This window comes from Rutilus rutilus, assembly GCF_951802725.1.
Source record: "Rutilus rutilus genome assembly, chromosome: 25".
In the NCBI taxonomy this organism is placed as follows: Eukaryota; Metazoa; Chordata; class Actinopteri; order Cypriniformes; family Leuciscidae; genus Rutilus; species Rutilus rutilus.
This window is the reverse complement of record NC_140229.1, coordinates 964448-985885: the sequence shown is the minus strand read 5'-3', so window position 1 is coordinate 985885 and position 21438 is coordinate 964448. Positions and strand designations below refer to the sequence as shown.

General features: G+C 36.9%; 1 protein-coding gene across 1 annotated transcript; it reads right to left on the bottom strand.

Moving 5' to 3' along the window:
* Positions 1-5174: 5174 nt before the first annotated feature.
* LOC311284599 (ankyrin repeat and LEM domain-containing protein 2) lies at positions 5175-20931 on the bottom strand. The gene is made up of 12 exons (XM_084399726.1): positions 20661-20931; positions 19744-20073; positions 18161-18343; positions 15448-15635; positions 13903-14091; positions 11991-12113; positions 10710-10773; positions 10405-10589; positions 8807-8913; positions 7923-8453; positions 7223-7354; positions 5175-5580 (listed from the first exon to the last, which is right to left on the bottom strand). The coding sequence occupies exons 2-12, from the start codon at positions 20054-20056 to the stop codon at positions 5421-5423; spliced, it is 2175 nt and encodes a 724-aa protein (XP_084255852.1). The 5' UTR covers positions 20057-20073; positions 20661-20931; the 3' UTR covers positions 5175-5420.
* Between the last annotated feature and the right edge of the window lie 507 nt (positions 20932-21438).

Below are 21438 nucleotides of genomic sequence, written 5' to 3'. Positions count from 1 at the left end.
CTCTCGTGGGGGCGGGGCTAGTGGCAGTGTGTTCTCATTGGCTACTGAGGTTTTGACTGACAGCTTCTTCACCTGGAAGTGAAGACGTCAGTGGTGTGTTTATGTGTGGATGTGAGCGTCTGTAATCGCAGCTTTCTATTTCATTTTAGTGATATTAAGTTTATATCTGTATTTTTTTGCTGCTACACTATATTGTTGAGATGATTTCTTATAGAAGGAATAGTAGCCTACAGACGAATGATATTTATCATTAGCCATCGTTGCTATCAGGATACTGGATAGCCTACTCGTGGTAAGTCCGATTTTTTTTATTTTATTAACACTATACTAATACTATTTATAATACAGTACTGGCTTTTTTCAGGTGGAGTGGAGTGGCATTTTAGAGCTCAGTGAGAGTCCATAACATTATACAGCAGTGTTGTCTTGATTTAACTTAGCCCAATCATTACATGACTTTATCTACATTCGGTTACAGTCTTCGATTAGATCATATTTCCCCCCAGCCACCCCAAACAACATTGGGCTAAAGTACCTGGGGTGCGTTCTCCGATAACGTTGTCTCTTAGCGCGCTACGAATACTCAAAAGGTACACCTTAACTACAGGTATACCTTTCCTACGTGTGTTCTCCGAACTATACCTTAGGATGTTGCTTAAGGTAAACCTTCTTAAGTTCGACCTTAGCAGGTGCTGTCCATGGTGGAGGCGCTGAATAGGTTGATATCGATGCCTCGATGATCGATTGTGCGCTCTTTCCTTCACAGCGGTATAGGTAAATCATCATCAACTTTTATTCCAGACTCATGGTCCATTCAGAAGGCAGAGACATGACATACAACATACATGAAAAAGAAAAAGATAAACATATACACAGAGGTAAAAACAGGAGAAACAACACTAAAACATTTCTATAAAAGACAGTTATACCAGTGTTTCCACAGTGAAGATTGATATCGTATGGTACTAAACCCAGGATTTACCAACCGCATAACAATGCTGTTCTTGGAGGCATTCAAGCGACAAATAAATTTGTAAATGAGTCTCCTTAATAATGCCTGAAAGGTACTGACCCCTGCATTACAAAACAGTTCACTTGCACTGGAGCTCCTGGGTTTGTTGAGCAGTATCCTCATACAGTCATTATAAGCAACCTTAAGCTTCTGCATACTTGCCTTTTTAAACTTAGTCCATAAAGGAGCAGTATACAAAGGAGTGCAATATGCTTTAAACAGGCTAATTTTGACATCATCCGTGCACATGTTGAATTTTCTTACCAACATGTTAGCTTGGGCATATAATATGCGACGCTGCCTGTACAAATCCTCATCATCAGATAACTGATCTGTAATGTAATGACCCAGATATTTAATTTTATTACAGACACTCATCACTTGTCCTGACAGATAAAAGTCTGGAAAACAAAGATCTCTGTCCCCTTTTGTCCTACATATCAATACAGCACTCTTTTTGGGATTGTACAACACATCATATTTCACCCCATATTCGGAGCAGATATTCAGTAGCTGCTGAAAACCAGCACTGCTGGGAGAGAAAATGGCCAAATCATCAGCATACATAAAATGATTAACCAAGGTGCTACCAATCATACACCCTGTTTTGCAACTTGATAATTGATGGGATAACTCATCCATGTAAAAGTTGAAGAGGGCTGGTGAAAGTAGCCCCCCCTGACGTACCCCATTATTTACCCCAAAAGTGGCAGATTCTATATTACCCCATTTAACCTGCATACTCTGGTTGGCATACCAGTAAGCCAGGATTCTTATAATGCTATCAGGGGCACCCCTTTGTCTCAGTTTTTCAAATAGCTTATGGTGATTGACTCTGTCAAAGGCCTTAGAAGCATCAATAAACCCAATTATCATGGATGAGTTCTGTCTTATGTACTTATGAGTTGCCTCCTTCAGAGCATAAATACACAAATCAGTACCAAACTTAGCTTTAAAGCCAAATTGATTATCAGTGGTACCAATAAAGGGACCTAAACGATCAAGCAAAATCCTTTCCAGTACTTTGGATATCACACTGGCTAGGGCTATTGGCCTATAATTATCCAAACTCCCAACCTTGCCTGCCTTGTCCTTAATCACTGGCACAAGGGTAACAGACAACATAGATTCAGGTAGCAGACCATGGGTCATGAATCCAGAAAAGCAAATGGCAAGCAATACTGCCACCTTGGACTAGCAAACTTAAGGTGTTCTGCTGTAATGTGGTCTAACCCACTTGCTTTCTTGTCAGATAGCTGTGCTACTGCCTGGCAGACTTCACTGGAGGTGATTATCACTGGACTACTGTTAGCAATATTTGTCACTCTATAGGGATCACTTTTAACACAGTTAAATAAGGCGGAATAGTGTTGTCTCCACAGCTCAGCAATATTCTCAGCTCCAGACACCCCTCCCACCCCTTACTCTGTTCGATATGTGATGTCAAGTGAGACGTGTACATTTAGCTGGTGAAGATTCACTCTTTTTTTGACTACTTTTACCTGTACGTCTTTTACAAATACAATTGGTGGAGTATGTATTTGTTCTTATTTTTTTGTGTGTCTTTTTGTTTTGTATTTTTAATACAATAATTGTAAATATTGGTTATTAAAGTATTAAAGTAAAGTAAAGTAAAGTATTAAAGTAAAGTATTGAGAAAACAATGTTCTTTATAAAGAAGCGTTTTAGAAATAGTACAAACTGCATTTATCGGGGCTCATTGAAATATGTACATGCAGAAATAAATATGAGTATGTGTTTATAATTAAGCAAGTGTGCAATCCCAAACCCTTACGGCCATAAGTGTGTTAATGTTCTCCACAACGTATGCTGATTATCCACCAGCCATGTAGTTGACATACACTAACTGGCTCCGCGGACGGCGCCATCTTTGATTTAAAACTATAAAGTTTGTGTAAACGCATCTTTCTTTATATAGACTCCTAAGCCTTTTCTGTCAAATGGTTCGCCAGCTGATGTGCCTTAGGATAGTAATTAAAAAAGCTAACAACCATTAGTGTATGGAAACTTTATTAATGAAAACACTTCCATACACTGGGTGTGCTATAACTTAAGTATTTTATGTGTAAAATTTTAAAGTAAAGTAAAAATGTAATTTTAATACTAAATCAGATTTTATATTAAATGTTCATATAAAATTTTCTATGTGTAATTAAACTGCGATGTAAAAAAGCTTTTTGCGTAGTGGTGGCCACTAGCGGTATGAACCGTCAGCAGCGATAAGGTATAGCTAAGAGCGCTCCAGACCAACCTTACGAACGTATGACTTACAGAAGGTATACTTCACTAAGAAGGTTTCGGAAACCACGTATTAACGATAAGGTACTTCTTAAGGTACAACTTAAGAACGACGTAGCGTTAAGGTAGTTTCGGAGAACGCACCCCTGTACAGTCTCTGTACTGTATCAGTCAATGACCGATGCCATAGGACCAGAGTGCTGTCAGTCACTGCCTGATTCAACTTTGGCAATTTAAAGCCTTTTTTTTACCATGCCGATAAAGCAATTTAAACCTGAATTTCTCAATTGCTGATTAATTTGCGATGCAGACTCACAACACTTTGTTTTTATTGTGAGTATTCACAAAAAAACAACAACACTTAACAGGATCGAATGATGTATGAAACTTGTATGCAAGATCAAAGTCAACAGAGTATTTTGAGTCTCTTTTGGTTAAAATGGTTAAAATAAACACAATACTAAATTATACACTAATTAAGAAATAGCTTGTGATTGTGCTGCTGCTTACCTGATAAAACACGATTTCAGAAACTATAAAAACTAACTAGTCTCTTTAATCAACATGAACGCTGTGAATGAAAAAGAGTGTCATGAAAGAATATCAGGAGTCCTTGTGTCTGTAAAAGTTAAAGGTAAAGAAAAATAAAAACTGTTTACGTGAATGGAGGAGGAGGATTCCCAGCATGCAGTTCTGCGTTTAAAAGACGTCTAATAGCGTCCAAAAGCAGCCAGACGTGTAGACTAGAACAAGGCAGCGTTTGGGCTGTCAGTGGAGATTTAATAGACGACTAAACCATCGCCTGAGAATAGACTATCATCAGTTAGAGAACATGTCAAAGAAATGAAACCACACACGCTGTGATCACTGCTGACTGACATGATGGAATATCATAAATCTCAAGTTATTTTGGCAAAAACGACATGTAACCAAATTCAAGGTTATTTTGGATGGAAGTGTGTGACTCACAGCCGGACTATATCGGGTCTATAGTTAATCTAGATGCTGAAATGATGACTATTGTGTGCTGGGTGTGTGTGTGTGTGTGTATGACTTACGTGAAGACGAAGAAGAGTGTGGATGAAGAGACCAGCAGGGCGGCAGCGGTGGACACTGGGATATAAGCGCTGCTCCTGCGCATCGTTCATCTGCAACATCCATCAATCAGCCCAACAATCACACACTCATCACATCAGACACACACCAACATCATCATCATCATCAGCATCAGTGTTTAAATCATCAGTGTCTTTCTCCTGTCAGTTCAGTGTATTTATACTGGGGATGCTGAGAGGGCGGGGCTTGATGGTCAGTGGGTGTGGCCTACAGAGGGAAGAACAGGGGTTGATGAGTGGGCGGAGCATACTAGCAGTGGGTGTGGCTTACAGAGGGCGGGGCTTGATGGTCAGTGGGTGTGGCTTACAGAGGGAAGAACAGGGGTTGATGAGTGGGCGGAGCATAATGTCAGTGGGTGTGGCTTGTGGAGGGCGGGGCATGAGGGTCAGTGGGTGTGTTTATTTAATTATGTATTTACATAAAATTGTATTTATTTAAATCATGTTTTTGTTTATTTAATTGTGTATTTACATTAAATTGTATTTATTTTAAGACATTTATTTTAATAAAATATATTAATTTAAATGCATTTTTATTCACTTATTTTTAATAAATTTGGTATTTTATTTATTTTTACATTTTTAAACATTTATAAAACACAAATTAATTTGAGAAGTCATGTTAAGTGATCTCTGATCTAGTAATTGATAATAGAAGCTGTTTACAGAAGCTGTATGGTGTGGCGCCCCCTGCTGGTGGAGAGGAATAAACACCATTAATCCTGCAACACTCACAGGCATACGATCTCGTCATTCTGGACTCAGAAAACATACCAGCCCAACTGTTTTCTTAACAAGTCTTTATGTAACAAACAAACACATTTCATTACATTATAATTATAAATTAAATATGCATCATACTTCAGATGCAAACATTAATAACTCCAGCATGATAAAGGCAACACAACTGCTGTGCAAACATAGAAACATGTTCTTTAACTTGCATTAGTGTTTAGGAAGTAGTAAACCTCAGCTGTTATAAAATGTGAATATAAGAGCTTGTAGAGTGCCAGAAGACCTCAGTGCACCTCTGGTTAAAGGCGAGTGCAGGATCTGCTGGGTGGACTGAACATGAACTGTCCCGGGTGAAAGTGACCGGCGCTCCTGAGCTTCGGCGAGACGGGTGACCGGTTCAGTGTGAAGGCCGATGGACTGCGACTCTCAGCGCCTCTGCTCGGGGAAGCTGACGGCCAGCTGGAAATCACACACAAGATTTCATTTCAATGCATTTTACAGAATACAAGTCGTGTTTTCATCATATGAAACTTGCTGCAACTGTAATGCAATTAAACATCAAGCATGCGAAACATGCAAACGTTCAGATCCGTGCCGGATGAGGTGAGCGAAAGCCCAGTTTATTTGTGCAGATCATTTCCAGAACTAAACTAAAATACCTGTTTATGATTTTGTAAACGTTTCAATGCAATTTTGACCCGGTGCCACTAATAGTCAGGTGCGACTTAACGTCCGTAAAATACGATGGATAAAAGTACGAATATTTGAGAAAAGTTAAAGTTGTTGAAAAATCTTTTAGACCCTCAAATATGATCCTCATATTTAAAAGGCCACGACATGTTTTAAGTATAAAGGGCCAGTTAATACTGTGAACATTTTATATTATAAATATGTATAAAATACTGTTTGGAAAATATATATTTTCTATTACATTACATCATTGCATTATTTTCTACTCACTATAGTACTGTAATGCTTATTAATTTAAAATTATTTTATTTATATTTAATCTACTTATTCGTTTAAATATATTTTTAATTGTTTTATTTATTTATGTATATGCTTTTGTTAATTCACACCAAATTTGATTAATTCATTCATTTGAATTTTCTATTTTTTTCTTCTATTTTTAATCATGTACAGATTTAAATAATGTTTTATTTATTTTTATCTATTTATGTTTTATATCTATTTCTTTTATCTATTAAATGTATTAATTTATTATTTATTTGCTGAAATACATTTTCATTTATTTAATACATTTTTAATTTTATTCAAATGTATTTATTTATATCATGTTTTTATTTAATAAGTTTCTATTACAATGTTGTTGTATTATTTGCTCCTCTCTGTTGTACTGTACTGTTAATGTATAATTTATTTACATCAAGTTTCATTTATTAATTTTAAATTAAATGCTTTTGTTTATTTAGGCATTTATCTAGTGTCATCAAATTATATTTTTTCCTATCAATTTATTTTAATAAAATTTGCTAATTTATCTGAGCCTATTATTATTATTATTATTATTTATTGAAATTAATTAATTCATTCATTTTATTTATTTAGTTTCTGTAAGGTTAATTAATTGCATTCTTTTCTACTTGCCATCATACTGTACTGTTAGAAATAATTGATGTAAATCCAATTTTATTTATTTTAATTTATTTATTCTAATCAAATTTATTTACTTAAATCATGTTTAATTTATTTTAATCATATGCATTATTTATTGAAAATAATTATTTTTATTTTAATCCATTTCTATGTAGTTTCATTTACATTATTTCACAGCATCGTACTGTTCAGCTGGATGTATTATTTATTATCATTTATGATTGTTTTAGTATTATTCACTATTTAATTACAATTATTCTATTATTTTAATCAATTTTATTTACTTAAATCATGTTTTTTTTATTTTTAAATCCAATATTTTTGCTAATTTAGTTAAATATTTATTTTTCATTTAAATCCATTTTTATGGATTATTTTCTTTTCTTTATTTTAATCTTACTTTCTAATAAGTTATTTATTTTGACATTTTTCACACAGTTTTTCTCCCCAGTTTGAGAAGCCCGTGTGCCAGGATAATCACTACCTCTGTGTTTCCGATGAAGAATAGGACAGAACCCGGTTCCTCCATCTGGTGACGTTGGGGAGCGCGAGCGGGTCGATCTCCACGTCTCTCAGCGCCAGCAGAACCTCACTGTCCAGTTTAGTAGGAGAATCACTAGACAAAATAAAGGCAAAAGAATTAATAAAGAGCTACAGTCAAACCAACATTTATTCAGACACCTTCAACATTTCTCACATTATCAGTTTATTCAAAATGGTAATAAAATATGAGCAGAACTCAGTTGATATTTGACTGGTTTTGTCCATCCTTCTGTTAGACTGTCTCACACATGAATTATGTTGAATATCTGTCAGCTGTTAAATTTAACTACACAATTAGATAATACCAGTTTAGCTCAACCAATCACCAAGCAATGCTTCATTGTGTTCAGTCTGTGTGTAAAAAGAGCATTAGCAATTAAAGAAAACACACTTCAGCAAAACATGATCAGCTCAAAGTGTCCCAATCATTTCTGCTCCCAAATTTTTCACTGGTAGTCTCTGTATGAGGAATATTTGGGTATAATGTGTCACATTTGACTTTATTTTGCTCTCCTCACTTACATAAATTAACTATAGTGTCCTGCACACACTAGTAAATAAAATATAAAAAATGATATCTGGTGTCTGGTTTGACTATGTTTTAATAATGCACTTTCCTCCAGCTGTGTGTTATTCCTCACCCTAGGATATAGACGTCAGACCGGTGTCGATCCTCAGAGCCGGTGTCCCGATCCGCTGAGCTGCGAGTGGATTTAAACGATGATCCCGAGTCGTCCGATGCCGATGAAGACGCTCTGTCATCATCATCTTCATCAGCTGTGAAGTATTCCTCAGAGCTGACACTGGATCCATCATCTGCTTCATCACATCTGATCATGTGATTCACAGAGAGCAACACCTTCTCAAACTCCTGCATGAGGTCACAGACCGGGAACCGTCGGGATCCTTCAGGATCTTCTGCCGAATTAAGACTCAAGCGTGATGATGTACAGGGAGCGTCTGTGTGGATCAAGCGTGATGATGTACGGGGAGCGTCTGCGTGGATCAAGCGTGATGATGAACGGGGAGGGTCTGTGTGGATCAGACGGTCCTCTGTGATCCTCAGGTGCTCGTCCAGCATCTGCAACCCTTCCCTGCTGGACAGGTCAATGAAGCACTGGAGGAAATCCCAGTCTTCAGCCCACGGGTATCCCTTCTCATGAGCCAGCTCTCTGTGGACGGACACATCACATGAGGAATGCTGAAGAATGACTGTCCTAACTGAACAGTTTTAGGAGCACAGGATGAAAATGTAAGAAAATACTCCTTAAATCAAACCTGCAACGCAGAAATTCACATTTCCCCCCATTCTGACTATATTACTGACAAATGTCTTGGTAATAAATAGACTTAGCATACAGAAATTACAATGTGCAGTTTTATTTTAAAGGTGCAGTGTGTAAGTTTAAGCACATCTAGTGGTGAGGTTGTGAATTGCACCCAACAGAAGTTACGGTGGCCGACAGGAAGTGATGTCGTCATCTGAGACAGAGAGTAGCCAGTTAAACAATGACGTTAGGTTTACCTGCCCACTCGCTCCGCTCCCCGCTGCGAATCCGACTTCAGGATATGATGGAAGTATCCGGCTCGATCCCGAGGAGGCGTTTTCCACAGTCGGTGAAACTCCTCCGCCTGCAGCAAAACATCGCATTTTTAATTGGATTTGCAAATATGTTTATGTTTTGCTGCTTTGCTTGACTGGATTATGTGTTTGTTTGATATTTTTCTTTATGTTCTGTTGTTTCTTGTCTCTCTTATTCCTTCAAAGCAACTTTGTTTTTCTGAAAGGCATTATATAAAAAATATTGAATTAATTATTTCATTATTAATAAATTATTACTATTACTACAATTATTTTTATAATTTGTGTGCCAAGAGAAATTGTAATTTTTTTTTTTTAAATATAATAATAATAATAATTAATAATGCTTGTTTTTAATAATAATAATAATAATAATGTTATTCCTACTACTAAATGATAAAATGGATAAATAATAAATAAATGTTTTCTAAATTAAATGATAAATAAAATGTTATTAATTTAAAATAGTTAATTATTCAAATGTATGTGCAAACAGAAACTGTAATAATAATTATTTTAACAATAATTGTATTTTTAAATATATAATAATACTTGTTTGTGATAATAATAACAGCAAAATAAAAAGTAATGTTATTATTTTCAGTGGTATTATAATTTGTTTGCCCACAGAAATTGTAATTAAAATAATTTTAATAATAATAATTTAAGTACAAATATATTACTACTCATAATAATAATTGCTTGATTGTAATAATAATAATAATATGTTTTTATTATTAATTACTATTAATAAAATGTATATGCAAACAGAAAGATAACAATAAACGTATTAATGCTTGTTAGTAATAATAATAATAATAATAATGTTATGGTTAGGGTTTACATAGTAATAATAATAATGTTATGGTTATGGTTTACATAGTAATAATAATAATGTTATGGTTATGGTTTACATAGTAATAATAATAATGTTATGGTTAGGGTTTACATAGTAATAATAATAATGTTATGGTTATGGTTTACATAGTAATAATAATAATGTTATGGTTAGGGTTTACATAGTAATAATAATAATGTTATGGTTATGGTTTACATAGTAATAATAATAATGTTATGGTTAGGGTTTACATAGTAATAATAATAATGTTATGGTTTACATAGTAATAATAATAATGTTATGGTTTACATAGTAATAATAATAATGTTATGGTTATGGTTTACATAGTAATAATAATAATGTTATGGTTAGGGTTTACATAGTAATAATAATAGTAAAATAAAAAATGTATTATTAAAATCATTATTATAATTTGTGTGTGCTCAGAAATTGTAATTACAATAACTTTAATAATAATAATTAAAGTATACATTTTAATAATAATAATTTACAATTATGCTTGTTTATAATATATATTTTTTTTTATTATTTTTATTATTGTACTAATCATTAAAATTATTATTATAATTTCTGTTGGCACACATTTATACAATTCCAAATGAGATTCAAAGAGGTAAAGCACCATTAACAACATAAAACGCAAACGTGTTTCCAACCCTCTGACAGGCACTGTATGACCTACCTTTGATGAGTTCAGAGGCCCAACGAAAGCCTTGATGATCTTGGTCGGGTTTTTGGGGCCGTCCATCATCCGGTCGGGCCTGTAGAAGCGGTCACATGACTCCGGTGACCCGGGGCACCAGGGAACGCTGATCTCCGGAGGCAGTGTGTTATCAGCGGCCCGCAGCAGAGGCACATAGAACCTGTCTGTGACACACACACACCAAACCCAGCAGTGAAACACACCTGATCACACACACCAAACCCAGCGGTGAAACACACCTGATCACACACTGACAGAACTAGAGCAGAACGACGGACACCGACCTTCCAGATATTCCCGGATCTTCTGCTTCACTTCCTTACTTCTGTTCCTCCGCTCACAGATCATCTGCAGAACGAACACCAGTGATTATTTCACATATTACACATGTTTTATTTAAGTTTATTTATACGTTTATTTATATAGGGACTAGTGCTGGGCAACGAGTAATCACAGTTATCACATCCAAAATAAAAGTTTGTGTTTACGGAAGTGCACAAGAGCAGAAGTTCAAAGACAATCTGTGACCCTGGACCACTAAACCCAGTCTCGAGTCGCACGGGTATATCCGTGGCAATAGCCAACAATACACTGTAGCCTATGGGTCAAAATTATAGATTTTTCTTTTATGCCAAAAATGATTAGGATATTCAGTAAAGATCATGTTCCATGAAAGATATTTAGTACATTTCCTACCGTAAATATATAAAAAATATATTTTTGTGATAAAAAGCAGCACAATCGTGAACATAAATGAACAACTTTAAAGGAGATTTAAATTAAATTTTCGTTAATTTGCAAAACGTAAATGTATGAAACTTATCCAAGATGATTATGACGATGATTACAAATTAATTAACTGAAGTTATGATTACAAATTACTTTATTTGAATGTATTTTTATCCCCCGGGATGACGGACGTACTGGTGAACCGGTTCATCGAAACGAACTGTCCGAGAGAACCGGACTTCCCATCACTACACCTAAGCTCCGCCCACAAATAAACTGTAATAATAATCATTTTAATAACAATAATTTCAAAAAATAAAAATTCTGGTTTGTGATAATAATAATAGCAATGTTATTATTTAAAAAAAATGTCTTCATTAAAAGTAGTGGTATTATAGTGTGTGTGCCCACAGAAATTGCAATTACAATCATTTTAATAATATTAATTTAAGTAAACATATATAACATTACTACTACTACTACTAATCATTTATTATTATGCTTGTTTGTAATAATGATATTTTGTAATTTTTTAAATAGCCTTTTGGCTAATTTTGGCACACTATACATTTATTTAAGTATTATTAGTGTGCATTGTCCCTGTTAAATAAACCTGAAAAAATGTATGTGCAAACAGAAACTGTTGTAATAATAATTTATTTTTAGAGATAATAATAAATACAGTAATGCTTGTCAGTAATAATAATAATATTAATGTTATGGTATATATAGTAATAATTATTATTATTTCTAATCATAATAATAATAATAATAGTAAAATAAATGATGTAATTAAATTTTAGGTCATGTTTACTAACTGAAAAGGGTTTTCTTACACTGGACGGCTGCTGGTCGTACTTGTTCCTGCAGTGTTTGTCCACGCATGGATGTGAACACAGAACATCCACCACTTCTGGACAGCCGAACTTGCAGGCGAAGTGTAGCGGCGTCTCGTTGCTCTGAGGAACATCACATCTCAGACAGTTATCATCACTACAGGGTTCACACACCTACAGGGTTCACACACCTACAGGGTTCCCACACCTACAGGGTTCACACACCTACAGGGTTCACACACCTACAGGGTTCCCACACCTACAGAGTTCCCACACCTCGGATCACTTCAAATTCATGGACTTAATGTGGGGACACACTTATTGTGTCCAACAACAAACGTTCAGGTTTCATCGCAGTAGTTTTGTGCGTGGGTGAACATCAAGGCAACGTACAGCACACAGTACCTCACGCGGGAAACACTGAACGTAACACGTAAATGTGCGTCACTAACGTAAATCAAGCAAGCTAGTGCGCACAGGCCACGAAGTGTTGGCGGGATAACACATTAGCGGACCGGAGGGAATAATACGGGATTTTTTCCAGAAAACTTCCTGCACAAAATAAATTCAAGCACTTTCCAGCACTTTTCTTTTTCCAGATTCACAAACTTTCAAGGATTTCCAGTACCCGTGGGAACCCTGTGGGAACGCTGTGGGAACCCTGTGGGAACGCTGTGGGAACCCTGTGGGAACGCTGTGGGAACGCTGTGGGAACGCTGTGGGAACGCTGTGGGAACCCTGTGGGAACGCTGTGGGAACGCTGTGGGAACGCTGTGGGAACCCTGTGGGAACGCTGTGGGAACCCTGTGGGAACGCTGTGGGAACCCTGTGGGAACGCTGTGGGAACCCTGTTATGAACTCCCAAATTACCTAAACTGTAGGTAAGACACAAAGACAACTGAAGGAGATCTATTTATCAAAAGTGAAATGTTGAGAAGATATGAATATGAGTAGGGGTGGATATGTATGCAGAGACTGTATATGAACATACAGGAATGTTATTGTTTTATATTTTCTATGTACATTGTTATGTTGTGTTGCTGTTCTTGTGTGTGGTGTATAGTGAAGCCAAAGACACATTTCCACTTGTGGACAATAGAGGAACTAAATTAAAACTGTGTGCATGTGCATGTGTGTGTGCGTGCGTGTGTGTGTGCATGTGTGTCTGTGTGCATGTGTGTATGTGTGTATGTGTGTGTGTGTGCATATGTGCATGTGTGTATGTGCGTGTGTGCATGTGTGTGTGAGTGTGTGTATGTGTGCGTGTGTGCATGTGTGTATGTGTGCATGTGTGTGTGAGTGTGTATATGTGCATGTGTGTATGTGTGCGTGTGTGCATGTGTGTGCGTGTGTGTGTGCATATGTATGTGTGTGTGTGTGTCTGTGTGCATATGTGCATGTGTGTATGTGCGTGTGTGCATGTGTGTGTGAGTGTGTGTATGTGTGCGTGTGTGCATGTGTGTATGTGTGCATGTGTGTGTGAGTGTGTATATGTGCATGTATGTATGTGTGTGTATGCATGTGTGTATGTGTGTGTGAGTGTGTATATGTGCATGTGTGTATGTGTGTATGTGTGCGTGTGTGCATGTGTGTGTGTGTGTGTGTGTGTGCATATGTATGTGTGTGTGTGTGTGTGTGTGTATATGTGCATGTGTGTATGTATGTGTGTGTATGCGTGTGTGTGAGTGTGTATATGTGCATGTGTGTATGTGTGCGTGTGTGCATGTGTGTGTGTGTGTGTGTGTGCATATGTATGTGTGTGTGTGTGTGTGTGTGTGTGTGTGTGTGCGCATATGTATGTGTGTGTGTGTGTGTGTGTGTGCATATGTGCATGTGTGTATGTGTGCATGTGTGTGTGTGTTTGTGTGTGTGTGTGTGTGTGTGTGTGTGTGTGTGTGTGCGTGTTACTCACGGCTTTGTCAGGTGTGTTGAGGTAGAGGTCGACGACGTACCGGATGCGCTGCCACAGCATGAGCTCCTGGTCGTGAGGATACATCAGCCTCATGAACTCCGGGTCCTCCAGCGTCTCCAAGACCAGACGAGCAATTCCAGCCTGGTTCTCTTTCGCTGCGACGTGCAAGACATTATATCTGCATCCCTCCTGGACAAACCACAGCAAACACACTGGACTCGATGCTTGGTATTAAAGAGGACCTGTTAGTGTTGATATTCCGATATGTATCCATTCGTACAGGAACTTCCAAGCACTACTTTTTCGGTTTTCAAGGACTAAAATCAGAGAACTCACTTATCAAACAATATCTTTATTATCGTTCAAATTCTAAAAAGTATAAATCGATAAAGGAAAATAAGCTAATAAAACAAAATGGTAGTACAAATAAAGTGCAGCACATGCAACGACGGGTGACTTCAGCCATAGAAAGGATATTATGACAAAGAAATCACTTTCCTTATTCAAACTGTTTTCCCCCCCATGAATATATGATTGACCTGAAGAATGAAAGCTGTACAAGTATAATGTATGCTTATAAAGTATAATGTACATCCAGCATACAAAATTATGTCAAAATGCCCGTCTTATTGAGTATTCAGATAAATAAAGTATCTGAAAATGGCAGAAGGTTTATTAGGCTACTGTCACTTTAAGAGCGAATGCACGGATCCAATATATTTAAAACGGAAAAATATAAAGTATAAAGAAAAATATATAGGTTTCCCTCAAATGTTTAACTGTTCTCAACTGTTAAAGTTAACTTTTGGAAGTTAAACAGCTGAGAGAAAACACATGTTGTGTATCAATATACTGTGCATTCGCTCTTAAAGGGACAGTAGCCTAATAAACCTGCTGCCGTCTGTCATGTTAATCAAGGAACAGAAGACAGAGAAAATCACTCGCTGCTCTTGACTGAATAACTTTTGTAACTTTAATTGTAAGCATTATTCTGTATTTAATGTTCTGTGTTATTTTACATTTGATTACTTTCATTTCTGTAGTAGGTATCTACAGAAAATGGTATCAAATATCAATATATTTCAAGGAATCGTATCGAAATTGGATATTCCAGTATCGTGACAGCACTAGGACCTATTCTGCCCTTTCAAAATCCTGTTTTTGGGCTCTACTAGAACAGGTTTTCCTGCTTGAATGTTGATTATTTTCCTCATATTCTCCATTGTTGCGGCTCCTCTCTTCCCAGTCTGTCAGTAACACTCTGTTTAGTTCCTGTCTCTATGAAGCCCCTCCTTCTGAAAAGCACACTGTGCTCTGATTGGTCGACTGGAGCAGTGTGTTGTGATTGGTTGAGCACTTCGAGTGTGTTTGGGAAATGTCCCGCCCCTTACCATAACCGCCAGTTTAACACACTACTAACTAACTCAACCAGAATACAGTATATTTCACTGTTTTTACTGTATTTTTGATCAAACAAATGCAGCGTTTGTGAGACTTTCAAAAACAAATCTTAACAACCCCAAACCTTTCTAAATCAAGTCCCACCTGCACAATAGTGGGATTGTCACCGGATCCGATGAGATATCTTGGGTTTCCCCAGACGAGCTCTCTGAAGGTCTCCTCATCTCCTCTCTCTACGGCTTTGCGAAGCTTCGCCGTCAGATCTTGTGTTCGTGGACTCCTGAACTCATTGGCCTTCTCCATGTTCGCAGGATCTGCATTCATCAACCACTCTGCACAAACACACATGATGCTCAAAACCCACGTCATCATTACCACTTTAGATATGAGCTGGAGCTGCACGATTCTGGATAAATTGAGAATCACGATTTTTTTGGTAAAGGTTTTACTAAAGGTTCTGACAAAATGTTAATTGCTGCTGTCTATAAAAAAGTTTAATTAATTAAAAAAATATATATTTTTAAAAAATCGGGTTGAGTTAATGATTCAATGACTCACTCATTAAGACTTCACTTGATTCATTACTGGATGAATCAGCGTTTCTGAACAAATCTCTTGAATAAATGATTCAATGACTCACTCATAAAGACTTCACTTTCTTCATTACTGGATGAATCAGCGTTTTTGAATGAATCTCTTGAATTAATGATTCAATGACTCTCTTATTAAGACTTCACTTGAATCATTACTGGATGAATCAGCGTTTCTGAATGAATCTCTTGAATGAATGATTCAATGACTCACTCATTAACACTTCACTTGTTCCATTACTGGATGAATCAGCGTTTTTGAACAAATCTCTTGAATAAATGATTCAATGACTCACTCATAAAGACTTCACTTTCTTCATTACTGGATGAATCAGCGTTTTTGAATGAATCTCTTGAATTAATGATTCAATGACTCTCTTATTAAGACTTCACTTGATTCATTACTGGATGAATCAGCGTTTTTGAATGAATCTCTTCAATTAATGATTCAATGACTCTCTTATTAAGACTTCGCTTGATTCATTACTGGATGAATCAGCGTTTCTGAACGAATCTCTTGAATGAATGATTCAATGACTCACTCATTAAGACTTCACTTGCTTCATTACTGGATGAATCAGCGTTTTTGAATGAATCTCTTGAATGAATGATTCAACGACTCTCTTAAGACTTTACTTGATTCACTACTGGATGAATCAGCGTTTCTGAACAAATCTCTTGAATGAATGATTCAATGACTCACTCATAAAGACTTCACTTGCTTCATTACTGGATGAATCAGCGTTTTTGAATGAATCTCTTGAGTGACTGATTCAATGACTCACTCATTAAGACTTTACTTGCTTCATTACTGGATGAATCAGCGTTTTTGAATGAATCTCTTGAATGAATGATTCAACGACTCTCTTATTAAGACTTTACTTGATTCATTACTGGATGAATCAGCGTTTTTGAATGAATCTCTTGAATGAATGATTCAAGGACTCACTCATAAAGACTTCACTTGCTTCATTACTGGATGAAGCAGCGTTTTTGAGCAAATCTCTTGAATGAATGATTCAATGACTCACTCATAAAGACTTCACTTGCTTCATTACTGGATGAATCAGCGTTTTTGAGCAAATCTCTTGAATGAATGATTCAAGGACTCACTCATAAAGACTTCACTTGCTTCATTACTGGATGAAGCAGCGTTTTTGAGCAAATCTCTTGAATGAATGATTCAATGACTCACTCATAAAGACTTCACTTGCTTCATTACTGGATGAATCAGCGTTTTTGAGCAAATCTCTTGAATGAATGATTCAAGGACTCACTCATAAAGACTTCACTTGCTTCATTACTGGATGAATCAGCGTTTTTGAGCAAATCTCGTGAATGAATGATTCAGTGACTCACTCATAAAGACTTCACTTGCTTCATTACTGGATGAATCAGCGTTTCTGAACAAATCTCTTGAATAAATGATTCAATGACTCACTCATAAAGACTTCACTTGTTTCATTACTGGATGAATCAGCGTTTTTGAGCAAATCTCTTGAATGAATGATTCAATGACTCACTCATAAAGACTTCACTTGCTTCATTACTGGATGAATCAGCGTTTTTGAACAAATCTCTTGAATAAATGATTCAATGACTCACTCATTAAGACTTTACTTGATTCATTACTGGATGAATCAGCGTTTTTGAGCAAATCTCTTGAATGAATGATTCAACGACTCACTCATAAAGACTTCACTTGCTTCATTACTGGATGAATCAGTGTTTTTGAACAAATCTCTTGAATAAATGATTCAATGACTCACTCATTAAGACTTTACTTGATTCATTACTGGATGAATCAGCGTTTTTGAGCAAATCTCTTGAATGAATGATTCAACGACTCTCTTATTAAGACTTTACTTGATTCATTACTGGATGAATCAGCATTTTTTTGAACAAATCTCTTGAATGAATGATTCAATGACTCACTCATTAATGCTTCACTTGCTTCATTACTGGATGAATCAGTGTTTTTGAACAAATCTTTTAAATTAATGATTCAATGACAAATACATATTTTAACAGTCACTTGTCGCCACCTACTGGTATAATGATGTAAATGATACAATTGTTATTTTAAGAATCAAGCTTCTTTCAAAAGGTGGTTTACTCTATTTTGTACAAATACGCTATTTTACAAATACATAACTGTCTAAGTATAGACATATATATATGTATATATTTTATATAATAAGTTTGAATCAGGATTGCGATCTTTTGATGATTAATCGTGCAGCTGTAATGTGAATGGTTGGGCTCACCAGTGACGGACACAGCGCTGGGTTTCTCCGGGGAGGGTTTGTGTGGCGACGCTCCTCCTTCACAGAAACCTTTAGCGAAGTTCTCAGCGTCTTCTTTACTAGCGAAGGCTTTAAATCGAGCGCCTTTCAGCTTCATCACGGCCTTCAGCGCCTTCGTCTTATCAGCATACACATGCGGCGAGCCTGTTATTGATCACAGCATCCACACTGGTTATGATTAGCACAATTTCACATTTCTCAGTAACAGTGTCAGTGAAATATATCACAAACAGTCACACTCTACAATAGGGCTGTGACACGATTAATCACATCCAAAATAAAAGTTTGTTTATATAACATATACATGTATATATTTAAGAAAAATGTGTCATTTATATATATATATATATATATATATATATATATATAAAACATTTATATTTATATATTGTATAAATAAATATACAGTATATACATGCAAATATTTATTAAATATATACATGCATGTGTTTGTATTTATACAAAATAATTGGACAGAGCCGTAACGTGTCTGGAATTGGATTGGATCAAACCCGCCAATAGCGCGCCAGGTGGATAAGCCAGTTTGTGATTGGTTCCCGCAAATTTCAAATCAAATCAAATCGCTGGCAGATCAGGCTGCGTTTACCCAGTCTAATAAACACTAGTTATGATTAAACATTCTCTATATCAGTGTCAGTGTTCCTGAACTCCTGAAACGCCTCCACTGTAGTCGTGAGTTTCTTCCGGGAACGAACACGTCACAATATTCCTCATTTAAATAATTCATGCACAGAATAAAGGGGCGGGGCCTGGTTGAGTTAGTTAGTAGTGTGTTAAACTGGCGGTTATGGTAAGGGGCGGGACATTTCCCAAACACACTCGAAGCGCTCGACCAATCACAACACACTGCTCAAGCCGACCAATCAGAGCACAGTGTGCTTTTCAGAAGGAGGGGCTTCATAGAGACAGCAACCAGTGTTGCCAGATTGGAAATGTCCAAGTATCATACCAGAAGCTCAAAATTATCGTACACGAGTTCAGAATACAACTATTTATCTTCTAGATTCTAGACCAACAACTTTTTGACACGACCAGCAAATTACTTTATTGCTAAACTATTGAGCTCAGCTTGAAAACAACTGACTTAAGCGCCGCGGCAGGAACGTTAACTTGTCCTCGTGAGAGTCATTCTCCACGGTGATTGGCCGAGAAGACGTAACGTGAGCAACACGTAACACCACGATCACATTCTCCTCACAATCATGAGAGTAGACGTAGGATCCACAGCTAGACCAATGAGTAGAGAAGCCCAATGATTACAACCACCACCATTTGAATTTCTGAAAATATCGTACATTATGGGATTTTTTTGATTATTGATCGTACATCGTACAGAGGTCATAATTATCGTACGTCTGGCAACACTAACAGGAACTAAACTGAGCGTTACTGACAGACTGGGAAGAGAGGAGCCGCAACAATGGAGAATATGAGGAAAATAATCAACATTCAAGCAGGAAAACCTGCTCTAGTAGAGCCGGAAAACAGGACTAATTAAACAAGAATGATGATTAAACACAGACCATCGTCCACCGAAGGGTCGTCCCGCTGAGGACACACGCCGTAATAAACAGATGGACTTTCCGTGGACGTTTGAGCGTCATGATTCGTTTCCTCTCGGTTTTCGGTCTCGCTGATTGGCTCTTCGACAGGATCTGAACTCCCAGAATGCACCACGGCCACATCACCGCCCTCCAGGAGAGCTCGAGCCAGCTTCTTCTCGAAGATGCTGCGGGTGGTGGCTGTTATCGGGCCACACTTGAGTCCGGCGCTGATGATCTGCTCTCTCAGCTGATCTGAGGTCAGTGTCTGAAGCCTCTCCAGGACCGCCTCCATAGTTCACGACCTTTGGCCTGAAACAGAGGTTGAACAGGCTGAATAAGATGGAGTTTTAATAGTGTGACTGATATAAACATCATGTGAACCGAGTCTCTCATATGTCACTGTTTAACTTCACATTATGAGCTTCTATTAATAACCGAATAAACTTTCCATCAGTCACTGAACGTGAACATGATTAATAAAACAAACACATAAAACATCAAACCTGTTCGAGATTTAAAAACTGAGATCAGTTGAAATCATCTTGTCTTGAGATAAATCAATGTGACAATTTGCCCCATCTTTGACACACACACACACACACACACACACACACACACACACACACACACACTCTCTCTCTCTCTCTCTCTCTCTCTCTCTCTCTCTCTCACACACACACACACACACACACTCTCTCTCTCTCTCTCTCTCTCTCTCTCTCACACACACACACACACACACACACTCTCTCTCTCTATCACACACACACCCGAATGTACTTTCCATTAGTCACTGAACTTGAACATTTTTAATAAAACAAACAGGCTTGAATTCACGCATGTCAGCCAATTGTATATGTGTATTAAACAATAAACAACACGAAAAATATACTTACCAGTCTATTTTCAACCGATGATTGACAGAATCGTCTGATATTAATCCAGGACACGAACCGAAATAAATGTACGTCACTGACTAAACGCGTCCGCAGAACTGAACAAACCCATCTGGACGATCACAAACCCTTACGAACCTCAAAGGAAACGGTATTGAAAACATGCTGATGATATATAAGAATCATTGTGTTTTTTATTTGACAAACTGAAGTGAAGTTACTGCGAGCCCGAGGCGTGCCAGTGTGACCCAGCAGAGGGCGTCACTGCGTCACTGCGCATGTGCCAGTGTGATCCAGCAGAGGGCGTCACTGCGCATGTGCCAGTGTGATCCAGCAGAGGGCGTCACTGCGCATGTGCCAGTGTGATCCAGCAGAGGGCGTCACTGCACAGATATTGAAGTGCCTTTCGATCTGATTATATGCATTTTAAGTGTATAAACATAAAAATATATGATTGTTGTACATTGTTTAATACATCCATGTGCTGCTAGTCAGACATAGGCCTACTACATAAATAAAAAAGGACACTAAATGTACTTATTTATTTGTTTATTTGTTTGCAATATAGCCTATTGTCTTTCTTTATATGGTGTTGATTTATTCTTAATGAATATGTTATGTTGTTACATTGTCGAAAACTTGACAGAGATAAGTGAGGTTACTTGTTTGCCATTAATCTGCACAAAACACTAATTCTAGAAGAATATAATCTAATAGTGTTTTCTTTTTAATGTGTTTCCATGTTCATGGGTTTATTTGTAACCTTTGATTTTGTTGT